This window comes from Daldinia loculata (genome assembly GCF_022478755.1).
Source record: "Daldinia loculata strain CBS 113971 unplaced genomic scaffold F4817scaffold_6, whole genome shotgun sequence".
Lineage (NCBI taxonomy): Eukaryota > Fungi > Ascomycota > Sordariomycetes > Xylariales > Hypoxylaceae > Daldinia > Daldinia loculata.
The window spans coordinates 765,494-789,205 of NW_026054860.1; the positions used below are offsets into that span (position 1 = coordinate 765,494).

The 23,712-nt window shown below is 44.8% G+C and overlaps 5 protein-coding genes across 5 annotated transcripts; 4 read left to right on the top strand and 1 right to left on the bottom strand.

Annotated features, from left to right (window-relative positions):
• Positions 1-6,016: 6,016 nt before the first annotated feature.
• On the top strand, positions 6,017-7,348 carry F4817DRAFT_312663 (uncharacterized protein; the record flags this gene model as incomplete). The annotated part of the gene is made up of 4 exons (XM_049300157.1): positions 6,017-6,140; positions 6,201-6,472; positions 6,624-6,695; positions 6,779-7,348. 4 exons carry the CDS (start codon positions 6,017-6,019, stop codon positions 7,346-7,348), a joined length of 1,038 nt encoding a protein of 345 aa, XP_049162532.1.
• Positions 7,349-10,873: 3,525 nt separating this feature from the next.
• F4817DRAFT_312664 (glycosyl hydrolase family 61-domain-containing protein) lies at positions 10,874-11,581 on the bottom strand (the record flags this gene model as incomplete). Its single annotated transcript, XM_049300158.1, has 4 exons — positions 10,874-10,957; positions 11,027-11,154; positions 11,298-11,478; positions 11,540-11,581. 4 exons carry the CDS (start codon positions 11,579-11,581, stop codon positions 10,874-10,876), a joined length of 435 nt encoding a protein of 144 aa, XP_049162533.1.
• Positions 11,582-12,781: 1,200 nt separating this feature from the next.
• F4817DRAFT_312665 (uncharacterized protein) lies at positions 12,782-14,560 on the top strand (the record flags this gene model as incomplete). Its single annotated transcript, XM_049300159.1, has 2 exons — positions 12,782-13,739; positions 13,788-14,560. 2 exons carry the CDS (start codon positions 12,782-12,784, stop codon positions 14,558-14,560), a joined length of 1,731 nt encoding a protein of 576 aa, XP_049162534.1.
• Positions 14,561-16,039: 1,479 nt separating this feature from the next.
• On the top strand, positions 16,040-18,402 carry F4817DRAFT_242655 (uncharacterized protein). The gene is made up of 2 exons (XM_049299057.1): positions 16,040-16,171; positions 16,253-18,402. Exons 1-2 carry the CDS (start codon positions 16,124-16,126, stop codon positions 17,762-17,764), a joined length of 1,560 nt encoding a protein of 519 aa, XP_049162535.1. The 5' UTR covers positions 16,040-16,123; the 3' UTR covers positions 17,765-18,402.
• Positions 18,403-21,481: 3,079 nt separating this feature from the next.
• Positions 21,482-23,522, top strand: F4817DRAFT_368129 (DUF300-domain-containing protein; the record flags this gene model as incomplete). Its single annotated transcript, XM_049307208.1, has 4 exons — positions 21,482-21,720; positions 21,821-21,971; positions 22,024-22,450; positions 22,506-23,522. The coding sequence occupies exons 1-4, from the start codon at positions 21,675-21,677 to the stop codon at positions 23,520-23,522; spliced, it is 1,641 nt and encodes a 546-aa protein (XP_049162536.1). The 5' UTR covers positions 21,482-21,674.
• Between the last annotated feature and the right edge of the window lie 190 nt (positions 23,523-23,712).

Sequence of the window (23,712 nt, forward strand, 5' to 3'; positions counted from 1 at the left end):
CAAGTATAGTCACTATGGTTGATAGGTAACTATCCCGAGGTAACCTGTGTAACTTAGATATGAACAAGCCTGTTTCAACTTAGGCTTCCCATGTGCCCTGATATATTTGTGTATCTAACATTAAAGAATTCCAGTGTGTAGTCTCGGCTAGCCTAGTAATGATAGAAGGATAATCTTTGTTTGGAAAAGAGCAACAACACTCCGCCCAAAAACTTCAGCTAGTGGCGTATCTTGTAATCGCGGTATATACTTGTATAATCTTACAAGAGATTTCTTGAGTACTTTTCTAAGCCACCATTGCCTTGGCTTTACTTGACTAATATGTCCACAACCGCCACTGGTGCTCAAACACTTACGCACAACGTCGACGTTTAGCGAAATTGCTTCTCGGTAATTTTAGCGCTAATACAGTCTTACAAAATACGCGTACTTAAGCCAATGGTATACCTAACCAAATAGGTACAAGATAGTATACTACTACGTATCCCAACGATTTGGTCTGGCCGAATGTAGCAGTCGATCTAGAACGATCGAAGCTAGGTAGTGTACTGTGTAGAGAAGATTTCAGGGACTCTACGGCCTGTCTATCACCTAAGGATTATGGAGTGGATAGGGCACCTACGTACCTCTTGTCAACGTACTTTGCATATGGAAGTGAGGAAAAAAACAAACCGTGGGGGTTTATGTCATCGGAGCATGTCAATGCAGCTAGCCGTGTAGGAGGCGTCTTTCCAGAGAGCCCGTAACAAAAGCCGACAAATGAAGTAGGTTAATTAATATTCTCGTGGTCTTTGCTCATTAAGATCTTCAGGTGCTTCTCGCCTGAAAACGGCGCCGGCATAGCAGGTTAATATAAATGTGCAGAACCTATGCAGAAGAGCCAAGGTTTAGCCCAATGCTTTGATACAATAGCTAAGCAACACGCATAATCGCGATGACGACGTGTTCACCCGACAAGGCCTCGAAGCCTAGACACCCGCTTATTATGTAGGAGTCAGAGGGCTGACAATGGTGTAGGATCTATGAAGCATGGCCTCGTCGATCATCATCTCAGGGGGAGAGCTAAGCACTGGCCACGCACATCTGCGGATGTTCCGAAGAATTAGATAAACCTCAATTAACCAATCATACCCCGTCCGTACCTGTTGAGGCGTCTTACACACTAACTACTTCACTAATTTTTTACTGGTTCGAGTTGTGCCCTATTTGAGCTTGAGTCTACGCTAAGGCTAGCCAGGCGCATCGATTTTTAAAATTACCTGAAGATAGAGACACGTCCCGATATGATTTTAGCCTTCAAGGCTGGCAATACTGTACACCTTCGGCCTGCCAATGACGTCGGAGAATAAGAATAAACCCCTGACCCGGGACCGACGGGATCCTCTGGAGTCTCGACATTATCAGGCCTTAATATCTTATGATATTTACCTACCCTGCAATAATACACTACGGATGCGGCTGAGGTGCACGGATCCGTATCCGAACCTCTATCCCGTTAGGGAACAGGGTTACGTTGTGAGTACCTAGATAGATCTTACTAAAAGAAGCCATATCTAAATGGAAGCCGACACTTGGTAAGTTATCTGCAACCCTGCTCCTATAAACTTTTACGATCTTATTCAACGGGTTTAATATCTTAATCTTCTTGTAGAACCAAGGAGACAAAAGAGGTTTTCTGTACCTACTTGGCAGAAGGACGTCAAAAAAGGTGGCGCACCTACCAGGATAATTGTTAGAAAAGGTGCGCCAGCTTTTTTGACGCCTTTCTGCTTGGTTACTCGTAATGATATACGAACCTCGGCTTAGGGTTTAGTGGATCTATGATATCGAAGTAATGATAATATACTAGTTTCACTAAGAGAAGAGAATTTTAAAATGAGATGCTTCCAGGCTTACTTTGTCGTCGAAAGTGGCAACTCCAATCTTCTGACGATAAAAAGGTTAAAAGTAACAAATTGGAGAGGTTGGTTTGCTATCGTCTCTTTATACAGAACAGGCTTAGAAGTAGATTGCTTATCTGTATGGAATTATACCTAAACATCGGAGTTCCGATATTAACTATTTCATGTGTACGCATTTACTGCCGCTGATAGTACCACCATGCATACGCCGTGTTATCAATGCCTTCCCGGCCTAAAATCGGAACAAAAGGATGCATCTCGGATTTGCATGCGGAGCGGTGGACAAGTCTATCCTGAACAGGAAGGCCACTTAAGCCGAGACAGCTTCAAAACGTCATAGATTTTCGGCAATGAGACCTGACCGAGTAAGGAAAGCTCACATTTACTTAAATACTTAAATTTCAGGTTTGATTTTAAAGTGCGTGTATGAAGCTTACTTTACATTGTCCGAGTAGGTCTAAGGCAATTGTTCTCGATTGAAGCTATCGTCGTCGGGATCGTGACTGAGTTGATACCCCCGCACTGAGAATCGCTGAAAAGTAGGTAGCTAACTATGTAATATGCAGTATCGTGACGCGAGATGCAGATCTACACCTTAGATTTGCTCTTAGGCGGCGTATCCCGGTTGAGAGATCTGCAACTCTGGCACCACCTTCAATCAATTTCTGTTCTTTTCGATGTTATGTGCACAGCGTAACGAGGTCCACATTCCACATTCCGAAAAGTTCGCAGCGATACCCGGAGATCAGGAGGGATTCTTATCGAAGTCAGTCATGCGTAAGTGAGGGACATCTAAGCTAGGTAAGTATTGATTGTGCGTTGTGCTGCATGGTCACGCTTTCATGATCACCTCTTTCATCACATCAATGACATTGTGGGGGAGGGGCGATAAGTACCTAAGCAAACCATCTACAACCGTAGCGGCTAGCCTCTTATTTTCGTATCTCTACCATAGATTATGCACGGTGATGGGTAGTATTGTTGTCTTTTCTTAAACTATGAGCGGTTCGATAACGGCGGCCTGTAGAGGTATTTAAAGTCGACTGGCATACCAGTGTTTCCATAGATAGAAACAGATAAGCAATGAGGTAGGTAAGGAAATAAATAAAAATAAAAATAAAAATAAAAAATCGGTTCACCGTCTCTTGCCGATTGGTGTACTGTATGTGTGTATGTATATTACACAAGCTTCAAGGCTTGCATTGTTCATAATGCCGCGTAGCCCCCAAAAACTAGAGGTTCGGCAAACCAATGCGAGATGCAGATGTGATCGGCTATTTACAGCCACCCCGTATTGCTCACTCGAGGGGGGTTGCAGATATAGTGCGATACACTAAGTCGAGTGATACGAGCAATTGAGCAATCACAGGAGATTCCGGCGTAAATAAAGTACAAGGCGTTCTGGAGACTATCCGACTTGAGATTCGGGCATCCGACATGTGGGTTGATTTACGCAACTTGGAAGCCTCACGAGATGCTTGGGTCTGAAGTGGTTCCTTTGCGACTTTCCGTCAACACCGAGCAGCACGTACACCTCTCTGATCTGTGAGCAACTCAACCCGCTTTCATGAAGAACCATGATTTGGATTGGTCTCCATGCTAGCATCGCACACCACGTAGGTCTCGTACGGTTGCTCAACTCGCTCTTAATGTCCGACCGAATTCCGCTGTAGTAGAAATGGTGAAGCGATAGTAAATGAATAAATGTATGGTCTTCGATAGCTAAGAGGTAGGTTTTGCATGGGTGCTAACGCGAGCATTGTTGAGTCAAACCTATCAAGTAAGGAGTTGGGTGGTTTTTCTTCTTCGATATTTTATATCTTATATTAAAAATAACTAAGGAAAAAGAAAGAGAGTTTAATGCTGTCAAATTCCAGGACGCCACTATTCCTACTGTATACCTAGGCTCGCTAGATAATCCGCAAGTAAAGGTAGAGTGTATGGAGTAGTTATCTGAATTTACCTAGGTAGGTAAGAGAGAGCTAACGCGTGGCGCTGCGTTGAGTACCCAGGTCCAGCGGAAAACAACCACAGTGCTCATGCAAACGTACGGCGAGTGGAAGAAATAAATAAAATGAATAAGCCTCCCAGCTCAGCTCGTGGTTTGTGCGCGGCCGGAAACAGTGGCATCTCGCATCTAAATCCTCATTCTCAGGGGTTTCAGCTCGACGAAGTTCCTACATAGCTGGATACCTACAAATATATATGAGAAATCAAGACGTGCCGCAAAATAAGTGAGATCCGAAATGAAACAAGAGGGTCTGGGATAAGCGAGAAGTCCTCTCGGTACCGTAGTATCGTGAATCCAAGAGGTTAGCAGGATTTGACTGACAACTGCAGTCGGCTAGTCAATAGGCGAGAGTTTTTACATAAAGCCTGCGAATGTTAAGTGACGTTATCGACGTTAGGTAACGACCTATTTAGGCCTTAATCCACCTTCCCAGTGTGGTAATTGCGACCAGTAAGTTCGGTGGTTGCTTTGTCGTTTGAAACTGCCAACGGATCCAATAAACTGGATCTGCAAGTAACACCACTTGATGTTTGGCTGGCAGGCTGGCAGGAAGAGCTCGAAGGGCTTAGCTTACATACCTCTGGCACCTACATACATAGGTGGTAGGTAACTAGAACACTGGCCTCGAAGTTGATAGATTTGGCCGAAACATCCTCTAAGCCCGAAGAAGTAGTCGTTTCTGTACTATGTACCTATGTATACATTTTAGGTACCCTACATATTTACACGGTCTATATACGGTCTTCACGTATCTTGAATTTGAAGCTTCCGTCAAATCTCATTCGCTATTCCCTGAATTCCTCTTCAAAGCCCACCGCGTATTAGTTTCTTCATTCCAAGTTCGTCTGTTCCCAACTTTTACTTCCTCCCTCCTCTTCTTTTTGTTTCCCCTGTCAACGATAGATTCGACGCTATTCTATTTTACTCTGTTCTAACATCATTTCTATTCGAAATCATTCGTTGCTTGAAGTCTTGAAGTCTTCAAGTCCAATACGGCAGCTTCCGATCGCTTCCCTTCGCTCGTTTCACAGGGGCCCCCGTTCATTCTTCGTCGTGGCTCACCGTACCCCTGCTCTCGCTATCTATCCATCGATACATACCACACACTCACTACCTATTCATACCATATTCATAGGGACTTCTCTCAAGTTACATACTTAGTACAAACAAACTAATTGCATTCGGAATTTACAGCGCACGGCCGCTTCGCATATCAAACCGACCTTTTTTGTCCTTTGTCTCTCTCGGTTGCGTGTGGTAGAGTTGGACTGAAAAAGAAACAAACCACTCACCTTGATATCTATACTACCAAATCTACTATTCTATCTATTTCTTCCCCGGTCCCAATAGAGGCCTTTGACGTTTAATCCACTCGTCAACCCCGATCGGCCGTGGACTTGGCATCTGCGACCTGCAACTGCAGTGCTTACGTATCCCAGGCCATCCTAGGTCATCCCAGCAGCAGCTGCTCAGTGATCCTAGCTTTCCCGGCCGCTACGTACCCAAAATCCGTTCCTTCCACCCATAACCCCTGTCTCTAACTTTGTCTACCTGCCCTGCTTCGTACCCTGCTAGCCTGCCATCCACACAACACCACCCACCAAAGCCCACCACAGTGTGTGCACCACTACCTTTAAGGCCTATCTAATCCCTTCCATCTCTCTTCCCCGTCCTGTTCGCTCGTATTTTTCCTCTTTCCTAAGACTTGGTCCGCATTGCACCGTGAGCCGTGCCTTCTTTCCGCCTCTCTTCTGAAGGCATCACAGCTCCACGATCACGTTGGCATTTAGTATTTGGCATTTCTGTTACAGATTTGCCTTTACAACTAGTGACCCTCCGGCGAATCCGCTTGCCTCAATTGAGAACTGCTTGGCTTGTCATGGCAATACTCGCGAGCAACTCTTTCGGTTGCCTGTGACATTCTTGCTGTGAAATATCGGATTGCTTGACTGGCTATTCAAACTACGTTCGTTCGCTGGTGAGTCTACTTCCTTGTCTGTTCGTTGTGGATGAGATTTGGTGATGGTTGAATCACTTCTTAACCTTTATCATACCTGCTAACAGTAGTTCTAATTAGACCTCAAACATTGGATACCTTCGAATCATGCCTTTCACCACCCGATCCGTGGCTCTTGTGGGCCTAATGGCCTTCTTTAGCAAACTTAGCCATGCTCAATCCATCCCTATGGCTTATTGCGCAAGCCTCAACACAGCATCAACAACAGGCAGTATGTTTCTGGATGCATCTAACAAAGTATCTTCTATACATTAGACTAATCTTCCCGAAGACAGCAGTATATACCAATCTGATGGACTATGCCACGACTTCTGCTCAGCCACATTCGCCTTTGCTATTGTTCAAGATGATGAGTGTTGGTGTAGTGATTATGTACCTGATGAGGCAACACAGGTAGATACCGACAAGTGTGATTCGGGATGCCCTGGCTTCCCGTCTGATACGTGCGGAGGCGATGGACTATGGGGATACATGTCTCTGGATCATAAGCCTTCGGGCACCAAGACTGTCGGCTCCACCTCTTCTACTAAATCGCCAACTCCTGTAAGTCACCCAGTTTTGTTTTTCATCTAAGGAATCAGTGCCTCTTCGAATTCATATCGTCTGGGTTCTCATTTCTTCGCCGTGTTTTCGGTACAGTTGCTTGTTATAGGGCTTGGGGGGAATGTTTTGTTAAGACTTAGTCCGACATCAGGAACCTACCACAAGGACGTTACAAAACACGGTCACTGTTACTCCAACAGTTCGCGCGACCACGGCCGTTCCTGTATGCTCTACTAATCTCATATCCTTGTTTCTCATTTTATAAAGCCACTTTTTTGTTGGAAATATTGTACTCATTGATAGTAGGATACATCGAAATCAACGGGAGATGGCTCTACAGCACCCACTACTCCGAGCGTATCTACAGTTACAGCGGGAGGTACTGTCAAGACGGTTACCATAATGCCCACAGCTACAGATAACCCTGACGCCGTGACTTCACCGGATGCTGGCTCAAGTGAAGTGTCATCGAATCAGCACGGCCTCTCAACTGGTGCCGCAGTTGGCGTGGCAATTGGTGTATTTGCTGCCGTGGGCATGGCTATAGGTGCCGGCCTTTTCTTCTGGCTCCGCCGCAGAAGACAAGACCAAGGTGATGCTCTCACAGACTCCCCTGGAAGTCAGCGTGGAAGTTCAGCAGGTATGATGAGCACGCCAACAACCACAATGGCATCGGTATGGGATGGCGATACCGCATCAGGAGGCCGGAGAAATAGTCGATTCATGCCACATGATCCTCGCATGGACCCATTTGCAGCAAATATCTACAGCCGCGAGAATAAGAGCCACGAGAGCATTAACACTCTTCAAGATAACCACGATTATTCGCGAAAAGTGCTTCGAACCACGAATCCTGACCCGCCCGATGGCGAATAAGACTGCATGGTCTAATTTCTATGGATGGATTGGGAAGCCGCCTCAGAAACGGCTAATGATGTACACGATCTCTTTCTGGTCGGGTTCACAATTGGACCATTGCATTGCATTTTCGAGATACCAGGCCGGCGTTTTCAGGAGAATGAGATTCTAGGACAAAGTCAAGGGGTTTTACGCACACATATACTTGGCATCGTAGTGAACGATGACACATTCAATTCTCGATATGGATTTCGTTCTCTGGCTCGGTATATGAATATCCACCGCAAGGGGAGAAGGGTAGTTCACGGCAATTGCGACAGTTAGACCGACACGTACGACAAACAAGCGCCCAGATGGATTTTGTTGGATCTCTGGACTCGATCGTAGGAGATGTGGATGGGTGGCAGACAGTATGGGAGTAAGGGGATGGCACTCGTAGTAAGGACGTACCGGCAGTACATACAGGAATAATAAAAGGTCAATAAGCAATTGCCAACGGTTAATAGTTAGAAGGTTTAAAGCTACTCAAGGATGAGTAAGCTAGGCATATTTGGGAGTCAATATAAGGGATGTTGTTGTCTATATTCGCGTAACCTTATTTTGTTGTATGATAAGCGCCTAGCGCTTCGTAGATAGTAATCACCAGGCACATCTACCTAGTTAGGATTGAGTCCAGGCTAGTACCTGGCATTAGCTAGGATAGATATGGAGGTAACTGCATTACTGTAAGTAGTCCGGGTGATCCGGCTTCACAAAGTTAGGTACAGACAAGCTCTCGATCCTAATGAATTGCTCAACATTGAATTCTGCACTGATCTAGGGGTAGTGCCTTTCTTCATTAGACGAAAACGTTTGATGTATGAATGCACTAATAGCGTACACGTCGGCACATCTAAATGAGGATTGTCGGCCCAGTCATAAGCCCCGCCCAACGGTCCAATATAAAATAATAACGCTCAACTCATATTGGGTTCGATTGCTGATTTGCAGTATAAATGGAGAAAACTAGCCAAATTAGAGATATATTTACCCCTCAGGTTGCAAAGATAATGGAGAGTACCTAACGTAACTCGGAAAGATATCAAAAAGAATTAAGGTCAATCCGGCAATATACAGGTTTCGGCTTATCCATATATCTACCTAGGTATACATACCTAACCTATCATAAGAGGACCTCTTACCACACAGTCCATTGAGTTTTTCCTCCACACTGTAAGTTGGGTATGTATCTTTTGAACTAAGCTCGCTACCGGCTTTTACCAATACAATCTGGCTTTTTTAATCCTTCCCCGCCCCCCCCCCCCCCCCCGAAAGAGAGAGAACGGTTGGACATTGGAACGTTGAAAGATTTACAATTGAAATATGAAAACGAATTCTATCATGAAATAGGCTATTGCTGTGGAGCGACATACAGAATATACCTAATAACTATAGGTACCTATTGTTAGTATGCAGCACTGACCCCTACGACCCTGGTCTAGGACCAGCCGTCTCAAACATTGGCATCCTGTTGGCGCGCGGCATTGCACGCCGATCAAAATCGATAGTCACAACAACATCGACTCTATTCTTTGATAGGTCTCATCGTCTATCATGGGATCTAACTGCATCTGCAACACGTGGACATGTATGGGGTATGAGCCAGAACTACATACTATGTATATTAGAATATAGAAATACCCGTAAGGTATGTAAACACGCAACTTGTGCACTACGTTGATTTTGGTCTGCCCCATAATTGTTACGAAGATTACATACATAAAAGCATGAGTTGTCCTCTTGTCAGCCGAGATGCGTCTAGTTGTTCGAGCAAACCCGGCGGTGACCGTGCGGCGTGACGTATCCAGCCCTATCCTTAAATATCTATGAGCAATACCTAGTAAGCTATCCCCCAGTAACAAACACTAAGGCCGCAAATCGGCTCCAAAAGGTCATGTAATGAAGAGAACACTTCGCGACGCGAGGAACGGCCTAGTGGCAAACGACAAGGCGAGTCGGAATTCGGTATTTTCCACTTTCGGGGCTGTCAATATAAAAAAAGGATGACGACGCTTCAAACATCAAACAGGAGAATTCGGTGTTTTCAGCCACCCCCTTAAAAGCATCAAAGCTTCAGACGTCGAGGCCCTTATTTTAAGAATACGAGACTAATATACAAGATAACCTAACAAACCATTATCTCGGTTATGTCTTTGAAGACATTAACGATGTCTGTGCCTTTGGTCTCGGATTGCAGAATACTTAGGGTGGCTCGGCCTACATGCTGTATGCTTCGTTCGTAGGAGGTCGGTTCACGTTGCCGAATAGATATCTAATCTTACCCAAACCACTTCTCAGCCGGTTTTCTATTAAGAAGTCCGAGTCCGAGTCCGAGTCCGACATGAGTTCTAGACGGCACCCCTTTAAAGGACCCAATATCTCCAGTCACTTAGCAGGTTCATCTTCCTCTTACGGGTCTATAAAGATGTTAATTATCACAAGTAGGACTCAGAAGGCATGGGAATAACGAGGTTGTTCCGCAAGAAACTCTAAATCTAAACTCTGGAGGCTAGCGACTATACATACAGTGCTGTTTATGATGTAGCTCAGCAGGACATATATTCTAGTAATTTCCTATTTAGGTGCGTAACCTAGCCTATGAAAGACTCTGGGAATATCTTCGACACAATAGCCTTCGTTAAAGATTAGGCAAGGGCTTTAGCATGAGTCATACGTGAGAGGAGAATCTTACCCATGGAGAGTAAATAGGGCGTTAGCGATATCACTAAGGCCTGGGTATACACATATCCATGGTCTACTAAAACATTTCAGAGTTGATCTTACCTATCTGACGTTCTATAAATATCGAACTTATGTGCGGAATAGATGCATGCTTCCGATTTTTCCTTGGCGCTCCGTATGATTCTATCTTTTCTCAGGCAGATGCCGAATCGAACTTTGCTAATTAAAAAGTATTTATTCGTAATTAAAGGTTTAGTGTAACAGAATAACTACCAGGGTCTTTAAGATCGTGTTTTCTATCTTCTAGTGAGGGTAAGCATTACACTGCGAAAAGGGGCTACATACCGGTACCTACCTGATAATGACCTCCATTTCACTCTAATTATACTTCCCTACGTTAGGAACGAGGACATTGATACAATCAATAGGAATGATACTTTGATCTACTGTAGATAGTTCTTGCATTTTTCACTGCAAACCACCATAACTAATTGTGTATTTCAACCCATTAGGCGTGTCATTGTACAGAAGAACTACTCTTTCTATTATGATGAGCTATAACCCTAAGTGATAACCAGTTCTCATATAAGGGCAAGTATAGTTATTTCTATGAATAAGACATAGGCCTAGGAAGTTTAGAACCCCTAAATATCGAATACTCGGACCATAAGATGGTGGGCTAGTGTCGAGCCAGATGTTGATGCAGAATTAAGGCTTATCATATATTATTCTACCTCGCGTGACGTTTGAAACTAGTGAAATCTCATGTAGATTTATTGTCATCCTTATATGCGTTATCCATGGCAACCAGGCGAGGTGCGTTTAGCAAGAAATAGGGGTAGGGCCCGGGACAGCATAGGAAGTAGGAACAGAGTTGATATCGAATAGAATTCCTGGTTCAGTAGCCTACATAATAAAAGTCAGCACACAGCGTTTTCGATAGAATTCCATGTTTCTATTAGGAGTGAAGCTTACAGAATAAGCACCGGGAAACGACACGCCCGAGAAAGTTTTAGTGCCGCCACCGGAGACATGAAGCTGAGCACAACCCAAGTAGAACTGTGCGCCGCCTACTTTTTGCGAATTGTGCAACGCAATATGCTCTACTCGGAGAAGATAATCACCCTCGGCCAGGCAAGGGGGATGGTAACCGAGACCTCATTCTTGCCCCAGTTAGGCCAATCAGGCCAACTCCCGGTGAATTTCGGATCATCGTTAAAAATCTTGAACTAGACGTCCCCGTCACCCGCAAAGGTTTTGGCAGTCTCTCCTCCCGGAACCTTTGCCATGTAGAACTGAAGAGGCCCGGGATGCGTAACATTGACATCTACTCGGAAGCCTACCGTGTCGCCAGCCTTGACGGGCATAGTTTCGGGGTTCCCTTTGCCTGGTTCAAGCACCATTATAGATAAGACTAGGGAATGTGTCTGCTTAGAGTTAGTGAACACTTCACAGTGAGGAAGTTAGAAATGTACAATGAGCATGCACAACCGAAGCCAGTGCAAGGGCCGCAACACCGGTGGTCTTCATGGTGAATAGTGATTAGAGTATCTGCCTTCTAATTTCTAAACGATTTTCTTATTTTATGTGCACAGGGCAGGGAGACCTGGTCTGCTTAAAATGGGAGTTCCTAATAACTACGAGATAGAAAAGGGTTGTCCATCGTCCATTATATACCTAAGGTAGACATCTCAACAGCCAAGGCCAGCCAGATGTTGCGATGTAACGAAAATGAGAATACGGGATCTGAAATGACTCACAGCGCGCGTAACGTCGGTATTGAACTAAGGTAGTATAGTAAATCCTTGCTATAAAATCGAATGATGGTCAAGTCCAGTCCAATAGTAACGATACAACTAACGAATTCATGTTGAAGCAGCCCGTATAAAGGCAACATTACTTACGAAGTTCCAAAGCAAACGATACCAAGTCATAAATACCTCTAGATATATTAGGTAGGTAGGTAACTCTAAAATATATCACACAATGTGCGCCTATGACCACCATACGAATACCTACATGAATTTAGCCGTATAGGCGCACCAATCAACATTTCAGTCTTCACCACCTAAGCTTCAACAAACAGCTTATTTAGACCTATGTTAGTCGTCAGAGGATGTAGTGTATGGAGAGCCTCAAATACATTCATGAGGATGTTCTAACTTGAAGGCATTGGTGAATATCACTTAGTTGAGGTTTTAACTTATTCTTTCTCGAGACTGTTTCTTCCTATAACTATTTGTCGTCTTAATAGAATGATAATTAGATATAACAGGATATGGCCCTTTGATCCCATCATTACGCAGGGCTATGTTTTGTTATCTCCATTGTTTAGTAGGGCTCTTAACACGCATGCTCTTGCCTTTCACTGCGTGTTACTATCGCCAGTGGCTCTGTCAGTTGCAATATTAAGGAATTAGTGACCTTTAGCACAACTCCTCACGATCTCCCGCGGCAACAGGCCTTCCACCCTTAAAACCTGGGCCACTAGAAGACTAGCTGCACTGTATTTCACTTCTGGTCCTTCCTTCTTACCTCATACAAGTCATAGATACCTCAAGCTACAATTTCCTTTCTTCCACGTAATATTTTGCGTACTTGATGTGCGGGTCTATGGTTTCCTTCTTCAGTTGATTTTAACCATCTTCAAGCTTCATAGCCCCCATCATTGATCAACATCACAGGGAAGTTTCAACAGGCGAACGACGTCCAGTCGATGACAATACAACAATGGCATCCGGATCCACCACTATGTCTCGAGCTCGCCTTTATTTGACAGATCCAGGCGGGCCTGAAGGCAGCGATGTAGAAACTTCCGTGGAGGCTCCATGCCAACTTTCCATCGAACGACTATTCGAGAATTTGCCAAATCCGACATCCAACGATAGATACGGCGATCGGGAACAAGATCGCCAGTACAAGAGAGCTCTCAGGCTTTTCTTGGAAGAAGAGACTGGCCCGGCTGAGCATGACAACGAGTGCCAACAACTCAAGTCCGTTGCTAGTAAGGTATTGAGAAGCCAGAACCCCCACGGTGTTCGTGTCGCATTCATCGACGGTATTGCACCTATGATTATAGACATGTCAAAATACGATGCCGAATCAGCTAAGTCGCGATATCTTGCACATTGCAAGTGGATATTGCAGGGAAGGAAAGATCATGATGCCTACGACGGGGATTTATCAGATCCAGATCCAGATGAAGACAGTGACGTTGAATACAGCCAACTCCCTAAGAAGCTCACCACCCAGACAAGATGTGCCTATTGCAACAGCGAAGGACGCCAATTCTGTTGCAGAGACTGCGTAGTGATAACCGGTTCTCGTGAGACCATCGGAACTGGCTACTGTCGTAGGCGATGCGAAGTGCTCGACAAGGACGACCACAAGCCTGTCTGTTTCTGGCGCCAGCGTTTTGCGCGAAGTGCGCGCCTTATGCAAACTATTCTCATGATTATGGAGGATCGTCAGACTACCCTCTCCCTAGAGGGCTCTTACGAACGCGACGGCATGATATTCTTGAAAGAGAAGTCTCGCCACTTCATGGCCATGTTAGGAGATAAGTTCCTCGGGAGATTCAACGACGAGGTCGTAGAAGAGAAACACAAAAAGGCAGCCCTACAAGATCAATATCTTCCGGACTTGCCCTTCATGATGTTGAGTTCAACTCAGGAATGGCTTTGGAAAGGTAAGCTTTCTTTCCTCTTACACACCAACGGACGCTAATTATGGATAGGTCTCTTCGAGAACATTGAGCAATACACCATCTTGGTCAAGAATGCCCATCGTCCTGTTGTCCGTCATACCATACACAATACTATCGAGTCCAGCATGTTGCGACCTCATACCGTCTTTTGCGTCACTCTGCGTACTGGAGAGAAGTTTGCGGTCGATTACGCGGGAGCCCGATTCGGCTGGGCTGAAACGATCACACATTGGGAGCACTTTGCAGCGCATCGACTGAAACGAGTTATTAGGAGAAGCTTCCCGGGAGCTTGGGAGCGGGATCCCGCAACGATGGTACCAGCTTACCTCCCCGAGAAGAAGAAGGCTTACCTGCATACTATATTCCTACGTATGGTCCAGTCCGAAGTGAGCCAGTCCCTACAGTTAGGATATCCAGATGTATCTTTCGACACTGCCCTCAGCGCATCGATTACCGATTCAGTCTGGAAAGTGATCGTAGTGAGTTTCGTAGAAATCACCGGATGTTTTTTTGAAGAAGGAAACACGACGAGGTTCATCTCCGAGTTAGGTATCAAAGCTAGGATGTACCTGAATGACAACTTCGAGGTGTGGGTCGAACAGCATGATAGAGATCACGAACGCCTGGAGAATGTCTGGTTTAACGAGAACCAGCTCGTGTGGATTAAGACTCATGTCCCAGATGACATGGAAGTCTTGAAGAAGATATGGAACGATTGGATTTCTAGCCGCGGTATTCGTTTCAAGGATCCCTTGCCTTCTCCTATCGAGATTGAGAACGGTGCTACAGTTTTTGAAGGATAACTTAGGGGATAGTGTACGTTCGGGCCGTCATATTTCGACGTTATGGATGCAGGGGAGAGGTGGTATAATGACAATTCTGTATAGGTGAATGCCTAACCATCCTGGCTTAGGAGATATTCGGTTTTCTTCTTCGTTGCACGGCTGCAGTTGTCAGTCACGGAATAGTTGGCGGTTGTAATATGTGTACTACAGAACCTGGCATTATGGATTCCTCACTAGCTTAATACTTTTGACCAAATGATCAATCACAAATATATGCATTGAAGGAAAGTTATGGTACCCGCCAAAGTTCGGGTGTTGTATTAATCCAAAGGAGCGACTATGCAAAATAATAGGTAGGTAGTCAACCTTCGTTTCTAAGGAAGATATCTTCGTGACGCCTGATATACGAGATTAACTTATACACACTTATAATATTAAAGCAAGACAATATTTTTTTCCTTGCTCTAATCTAAAGTCGGGGGATCTTAGAGCTATAGGATTGAGGATGTGTTAAGGTGAGTGCCGTTATCAAATATGATATTTACGGCGTCTTCCGTCACTTAACGCCAACTCTGAATCTACGTGCTTCCGGCACCTCACATCTCGCAAATCGTAGACGGCAAAACTCGTCCTTGCCCAGCTCAGGTTACGGTTACGTAGTTGCCATCTTGCATTGCATGCTAATATGGTAGATGCATCTTTTATCATCAATGTTGCATTGTTTCCAACAAATTAATAACTATACGATCAAAATTTTGATTAGCGTTTACCATCGTCAAAGGGGCCTTTCTATATTCTCATAAGGGCTACACGGGTCTAGAATGCACCTATATAAGACATACTACGCAACGATCTCGGACTAGGGTATTGTAGTTTAAACGCGGCTGAAGTCAGTTGTGCTTCGATAGCATCAGGGGTCCCATTTCTGCAAACCTAATACCTAGTTTCGAACCCCTCTTGCTTGAAGAGTGTTACTATCAATAGAAATCTCACGACTCCCTAGGTACGTATTGATGAGTTTCCCATTTGAAGGGATCCTATTGGGTTTTGGCCGGACAAGATTCCATCGCCGAAACCCGGGTAAACAATCAGAATCTTGATTATGACAAGCTTGAAGATGCAAGTCGGAATAACCAACCAATGATACATGGACACACGCAACTGTATGGTACCCCCACAATGCACGATACAATGCACAATCCTAAGTGATAATACATTTGATCAAAGTGTACTTTCACCTAGGTACTTTTAATCACTACCATGATTAAAGACTACTGTAGGAAGTAGCCTTTGACCTTGGTTATGATTAAATATGCCTTCATCCATGATTCCATGTCGACAGTTCCGTTTCGATCGAAGGTATTGGGCATTCGTAGCTTAGAACCGAGAAACAAGCCAATCACGCATTCTAGTTCAAGTGTGATATTGCTGCCCATTTTAATTGACATTAAGAACATTGATAGACCTTTTAAATCCCATCGACTGTGTAGATCTACGTGAAGATGTTTCTCAATGAACAAACGACAGTTTGGATTATTATATTACCTGCTAGGTATTACCTAGCGACGTGAGACGAATGCTATGAGCCTCATAGAGAAAGTGAGCCCAAAAGCAATTATATGGTACTGTGTAAGTCATCTACCGAGAGAGAGTGACTAATAATACTTCCTTTGGGCTATTACGTATTAACTATTAACTAATATTCGTCAGTGCAATTGCTCACATGGGGGAACTGGGGGGATGTCCCTAGAGATTAATCCAGAATGTGTAGGTTGCGGGCAAAAAAAATGCAGCAACTGCGAGGTGGAAAAGGTGCCTTTATACCGAAAACCCCCCAAAATCAAGAGGGGCATGAATGATGAGGCTCCGCGTGGTGACCGCCACGGATCTAAGATGCTGCATGGATGTAAGCCCCCTAGAGCAGCAATCATCAACAGAGCCGCACCGCTACAGTTGTCTCCTACCGAGGGTACCTTGGCGAGCAACCCTGAATTAGCGTCTGTAATTCGTTCAGGAGAGTGCACACCCCGCAGCAATCAAGAGGACGACGAGGATATTTTTGAATTAACGACTTTTGACGCGGTCCCAGATACGGACGGGGACACGAATTCTTTCTTCGACCCAGTATTATTTCCCGATTCTGAAGGCCACGCGAGTGCATTCATTTGGCCACAATACGAACCGGAAAATGTAATAGAAGCTTTTGACCCTAACAGAATTGATCTTCTCGAGGGATTGAATTCAGATCTAGCTTTAGATCCATCTTTAGATCCAGCTTCTAACCCAACGAATTCCCTTGAGCCTCAAATACCTGCGTCTATCTTCCCCCCTGACATCAATACAATTAATCCTGCGCATTTTCATAATGCCTTCCCCTTTCCGGCTCCGTGGACAGGCCACACTATTCAATCCCCCGAATTACACATGTCATCCTTTCCATACGAACAACCCTTGGATTTACCTATAGAACGGTTTTCTAACCCTACCCGTCAATTTTCAGACATGGAATCATTACTAGACCAACAAGAAGAATTGCCCCATCCCCAAAGCCCTTTGCGCCGCAACAGTGACGATTGTCAGCCGAGCATTAATAAGAGAAAGTTCTACCAGGAAGGTCGGGAGGACAGACCTGCCCACAAGGCGTTTAGAGCATGCGAGTCGTGCTCGTCAATAGCCAGCAGCGATGAAAATAGGTCTCTTGCCTGTCTTTTCTACAAGCGTGATCCAGCGCGATATGCAAGCTGCATCAAAAAGAAGTTCAAAAACATCAGCGCTCTGAGGCAGCATTTAGACAACGAGCATAAATTAGGTGTCTACCACTGCAAAAGCTGCTGGAATTCCTTCGCTGATCAAAAGTCCCTCGATGCACATGCCGCATGCGAACCAACATATGGCAGTTCTGTTGACCAACTTCCTCCCATTCCTAAGGCCAGGGGTCCCAACCCTAACGCCACGTTCAACAATAAGTGGTATTGGACTTGGAAGAAGCTTTTTGGAGAAAGGACTGCTCTACCAGATTGCCCCTATTCGCACCCTACTCGGGATATGGCAGGCTATCTATTCAGCAAGCTTCTCCAAGACCTCACGACTCAAGGGACGAAGCTCGACATCCGCGGGTTTGAAGAAGCAATCTCGCAATGGCTGGCATCCTACCAGGAACCTTCAAATGAATACCCGGTGATAGAAATATCCGTCGTACCCAACGCAGCTCAGAAATCATAAGCACGATTATTTTCGATTCTGGGCACTTAAGTGGTCTCTGCGAATTTCGATAGCTGGTCTTCTAGATTCGAACTCTACTTAACATAACGATCCGTCCTCGCTTAATTCGGATACTTTCCTACCCGACGCGATGGAGGGACAACCTCTCTTTCTCTCTCGCTCATATATAAACCTACATATACAACAATGATGACAGGGGTGACAGCATGGAGGAAACCGAGGGATTTTGGCGTTGTCATTTAAGCCGCTCGTTATTTTACTAAACTACTGCAAATACTGCCATATACCTAGATAGAGGTACTTGTAACTTTTCTTTGTTGTGGATTCACCTTGACATAATTGATAAGGAATACATTTATATAATTTAGAACGGAACAAGCAATGTTTAGGTTACTATGGGTATTTACGATCATATAATACACGATGCTAAGTGGTTAAAAGAGCACTTGCATTATACGACAGGGCACTTCATACACCAACAATTACTTATGTCATAGTGTTATTGTGTTACTCCTTGAGATTTGGATCATAAGCAAGTGGTTTACAGATAAATTGCCTTTCTTATGGAATAGTCACATGTGGAACCATAAGAAAATAATGCATTCATTTATATCTTTTATGCCTTAGGTAGTTTCGACACACTTAGAAGTTCGATCTGGACTTCCGGATATTGAAAATCCTACCGCAGATACGGTCCATACGACGTGCAGGAGTGGCACAGCAAAAGTAAATTTAAGCTTTCGTCGGAAAATTAACCATACACAACCTTTTATCTCGATGGCATCTCTGGGGTAAGAGTAGGATGTCTTCATTACCTGCTTGCTTCGGTGGTACCATAGTTGCGCTGGTTGAGGAAAGATAAAGATATTAGAACGGTAGCTGTTGCCATTATTCGGCTCTCGGTTCTACCTAAGCATTTATAAGCATTCGGTTCGTGGTTTTGGTTAATCTGCTATCACATGTTTCTAACACGAACCGTAGGGAGAAGGTACTCTTTATTGGTGTATTGAATATAAAACCCTAGCCTAGGACCTTCGTAATGCCCCTTAGACACTCGCACTTTACAACATCTACGTTCAAGTTTAAACTAATTTTATTCCCATCTCCAAACCGAATACAATCAAAGGACCAAACTGAAGCCTCTATTACCGAACAAGTCGAGTCCATCATGCGTTTCACCATCACAGTTATTGCGACTATCATCGGCCTTGCTGCCGCTAATCCCACTTTCTCCGGTAACCTCCAGACTAGGCAAACATCAGAGTACGTTTGAATTATCAGATCATTTACTTTTTTTATACTTTCTATCTACTTTATACGGATGTTTCTTAGCCCTTGTTGCTGCTTTTTCTAGCCGATCTTTATTCCTCATTTCCCCATCGCCGCATTGAACTACCTAGGAAACAAGGATTTTCTACATACTTCCGCAGAGACTAAGGATGATTATGTTTGCTGACTATTTGGTATTATTTAAGGGAGTGCGGGGCGCGTTATCCTCGAAAAGAAATATGTGATCCGGCTTGCCCTGATGGCAGATGCCTCTTCGACTATTACTGGATTTGCGCTTGTGGAAATAAGAGCACTTAGATGTCGAGCTGGGATTTAAGCATTCGGGGAAAGACATCTGATAGACTATTCTGAACGAATTTACGGTCTCCATTTCAAGCCCTATTATAAAGGAAGGGAACGTCGGGGTTTATTTTATGTAAGTCAAGGCAAAGGGGCGACCACGACTTTGTGCCTATATAACCTTGTTATTTTCTTTTCCTCTAACCCGATAGTATGGAGATGGTTGGAGCTATGTTAGCACCTTGTGTAGTTGCGGGTAGGATCTATACCTAGGGACAGGGTTTATGGTGCTGTAGATCTAGCTTGTATTACAACCCCCTTTAGCTCTTCTTACGTATAGAATTCTCACCACCACCAAAGGCCGTAGAAGTATTAACGACGTGTATATAGGAGGAGGAAGGGTAAAAGAGCAGTATAAACTACACATTTAGTTACCGAATGATAACATAATCATAGACGCTTGACTAGTGACACTCTGCTATTTATACTACCTACGTGGTTGATCTGGAAAGTAAGGAAAATTATTGATTAAAAGTGACTATGTTTGCGTAAAATCGAGGGTCTAGGTCTTGAGATCTTATAATAGATACTATATCACATGTAATTCTTAACTTTATACTTCATTACATCCTCCACATATTATAAGAGCCTGAGTAAGAGCCATTAGGTTTTGCAAGTATACCAATTCCGGGTATTCACTGATCTATTGTAACTTATATGTCATTAACTTGTAAATCTCGTCCTGTATTTTGCATGTTCATCTAGTCCCTAGGCTATTTAAAATATTTTTTCTTCTCATTAGGTCCTCCATTAGTTAGTGTGACACGTACTACTGTCCGTGATTTGTATGAGTCCATGACAGACGACTTACAATAATGTTATAAAAGTTGACTGAAGTTATATTCTACCTTGCTCTGGTGTGGAAGTGATCAAAGTAAAATAAAATTGAAAGTTCGTTAATAACTCTTTATACACAATGGTGAACTAACTTAGTAATAGTCGATAGGTAGACAATTTCAAGTGAAGTGTTAGAGGGATTATTAAAGGAGTGCATATACGCGTATGCGGTTCTACTACTCCGTAGCCCAATCACCGACACTTTAACAGCTAAACAACCATGCAGTAATGTGGCTGTGCCTAAGGCATACTCTTGATGTATGATACAGATTGGGAGCAATATATGGATTTTATATGGATTTCTATGAACTATAAGTTACACTCCTATTGGTTCGGGTTCTTGTTGACGATTCTTTGACCGTGGCGGTGCCCGAGGAATGCGATGAAAGCGTTAGAACTGGCGCTACATTGACTTAAAATGTGAGATAGAATACATGGAATGTATAGACTTCAGCCCCTTTCTATAAAATGCTGTGGTTGTGAGATTAGGTAACAGCAATATTTTAATTCGAAGGTGAGATTTAAGATTATTTCGGATATAAGTACTTAAGTACATGTACACTCACCGAAACGGCAGCAGTGCATGTATTTGTTTCTTACGCACCTGAGCTTGTTTAAACTTAATCTTTATCAGATCTGACTATGGAGCTGGAAGATTGAATTATATCGATACGACGTGCATTTGATATATAAGTCCCTTGGTCCCTTAGGGAATTTACGTGTTGACTAGTGGCTTAGCTGCAGAAACCGTAAGACTTAGCGCTAAGGACCCACTCCTTTTGCGGTTCTACCGGCTCGGCTTGACCAGTGACATCGAACCAGTAACGAACCAGTAACAAACCGTAGACCCCGCTGTGCGACATGTGCATCACCGTAGTACGTATGTATTCCTTGGCGTAGCCAATTCCCCGTTTGCTCGAAATAGTACGTATTCCCGGTATTTGGCTTGGCTTGTAATTTCAAAACCTTCACGAATTCGCAGATCCCGTGCAACTACCAACGGGGCTGAGCATCTCTTTTTTCTTTGTCTCTACCCAACACTGGAACCCATCCATTTTTCCGGTTACTTCTTCGTCGACACGACTTGTATAACACTCCCTCAATTTTATTATAGTTATCTCACCTCGCCAGAACATCTCACCCGCCGGTCGGACACGACAGTTCTTTAGTAAATAAACCCGCGAAGACGCTCATTTCCCTACTTTTCCCCCTGTTTCCGCTTCTGGTCGCAACGACACGCACAGCCCCCTCGAATCCTTTTCCCGACATCGATACGCCGCATCAATCACGAAATTCCCCGAACATATAATTTACTTATCAGGTAGCCTCTAATCAATTTAATACCGGTGGAGGACGAGAATTTTCTAGGGTTGGATCGAACAGCGACCGCGCCTTACCTTCTAGTCTACTACGCCTTACGGATGATTGAGTTACAGTCGGCGCGATGAATCTAAATCTAACATGTAACTCGACGTTGGAGGACATGAGAAGTACGTGCTGAGATACCCAACCCATAATCTGGGGTTCCTGCATGCCCAGAATCGCCCAGAATCGTGGCGCCAAGACGTAATGCTGACATGTTTTTGATAGTCGGATCGGAAGAGAAGATCGTCGGACCTCTGACCTTCCATGATCTCGCCCTCGTCATCTCTGGCGCTGCCACTATTGTCGCCTTTATCGTGAGCTTCTATTTGATGTGGCAACATGCCCTAAACTACACCAAGCCCCGTGAACAGCGACAGTATGTTTATCTCCCCGTAGCGACGGCGTACGATCTTACTGACTTGAGTTAGTATCATTCGCATCTTGTTTATGATCCCGGTTTATGCCACCTCCGCCTTCTTGTGCATATGGTACTACTGGCATGCCGTTTACTTCCAGGTCATCAGCGATTGCTACGAGGCTTTCGCCATCGCCTCCTTCTTCGCCCTCATGTGCCATTATGTAGCACCCGATTTACACGAGCAGAAGGATTTCTTCCGAAATATGCACCCTATACAAGAGTGGGTATGGCCGATTACCTGGCTCGCTAAGTGTAGTGGTGGTGAAAAGGGACCGTGGAGGACCCCTAAGAGCGGTCTGACGTGGTTTAACATAGTCTGGATCGGGATCTACCATTACTGCTTCATTAGGGTCGCCATGACCATCACGGCAGTTGTGACACAGTATTTTGAACGGTACTGCGAGAGTTCTAACAGTCCCGTTTTTGCCCACATTTGGGTATGTATCGCCATGCTGCGAAAGGAGAAGGATAGCCTTGCTTACATTATAACAGGTTATTGGAATCGAGTGTATAGCGGTCACTATTGCTATGTACTGCCTCATCCAGTTTTACATACAGCTGCGAGAACCACTAAGCGAGCACAGGCCGTTTCTCAAGGTCTTGGCTATAAAACTTGTCATCTTCTTGTCATTCTGGCAAACGATCGCCATCTCTCTCGGAACGTCTACCCTCCATATTGTAAATCCGAACGCCGTCCTCTCCTACCCCGACCTGAAAGTTGGTATACCTAGCCTAATGCTTTGCGTCGAGATGGCGCTTTTTTCAATCCTCCACATTTGGGCGTTTCCTTACACTCCGTATCTCGAAAGCGCTAAAACGACCTACTACCCGGTTTCAGACCCGTCCCAGGGAGCGTCCCCCCGCGAAAACGAGCATGGAGTCAAGATGGGTGGCTTTATGGGCCTGAAAGCTTTTGTAGACGCTCTTAACCCATGGGATATCGTCAAGGCGTTCGGCCGTGGTATGAGATGGCTATTTGTGGGGGTTAAGCACCGCCGTGAAGACCCTAGTTATCAGGCAAAGTCTGGTGATATTGACACTAGCTATCCCATGAAACCGTACGGCGCAGGTCGCCCCGGCGTGAAGAGTACGGAGAATCTACCAATCGCCACCGAATTTCGTCGAAATACGTTTGGCGTTCAACCCGGTGATCCAGTCCCCGAGGAGAGCGCTGGATTAATCACCCACGCGCAGCCGAATCCAGCCAATCCTTCAAGGCGTCAACCCGATCCTTACACAGAGCCTGGTCAGGCACAATTCTACGACTACCCTAACGCTCCGGCGGGTTACGCGGGCTACGCGTCCTATGACGATGTTAGAGGCGATTTAGGAGCCGCAAATGCGCGGTACGAATACGATCCAAATGAAGCGTACGGTAGCCAAGGTGGAAGCACAGCGGGCTGGAATGAGCCACAGGGTAGACCTGGACCAGGCTCAAGAACCTCGACACAAGTTCGCGTCGGCAACGCGCTATGGGGCGATCAACCTCTGCCGGGTACTGCAAGATAATTACGACCCTTACCATTCACACTAGCCACAAGTATAGGATATTGTTGCGTTTTCTCTGCGAATGCATATTAGGGTTACGGGGCTAGCCTTGGAATTTCGGCGTTCTGGAATCATTTTGAAGGAGGAGTCTTTGCGCAAGGCGTCTAACTGGTCCGTTTAGATCAGACGAAACTTGATGATCTGTTTCGCC

Bases quoted from the DNA above. Each gene is read 5' to 3' on its own strand.
- F4817DRAFT_242655 (XM_049299057.1), top strand. From the start codon at position 16,124: ATGAGCCTCATAGAGAAAGTGAGCCCAAAAGCAATTATATGGTACTGT. The intron at 16,172-16,252 runs GTAAGTCATCTA...AATATTCGTCAG, and splicing joins AAGCAATTATATGGTACTGT to TGCAATTGCTCACATGGGGG.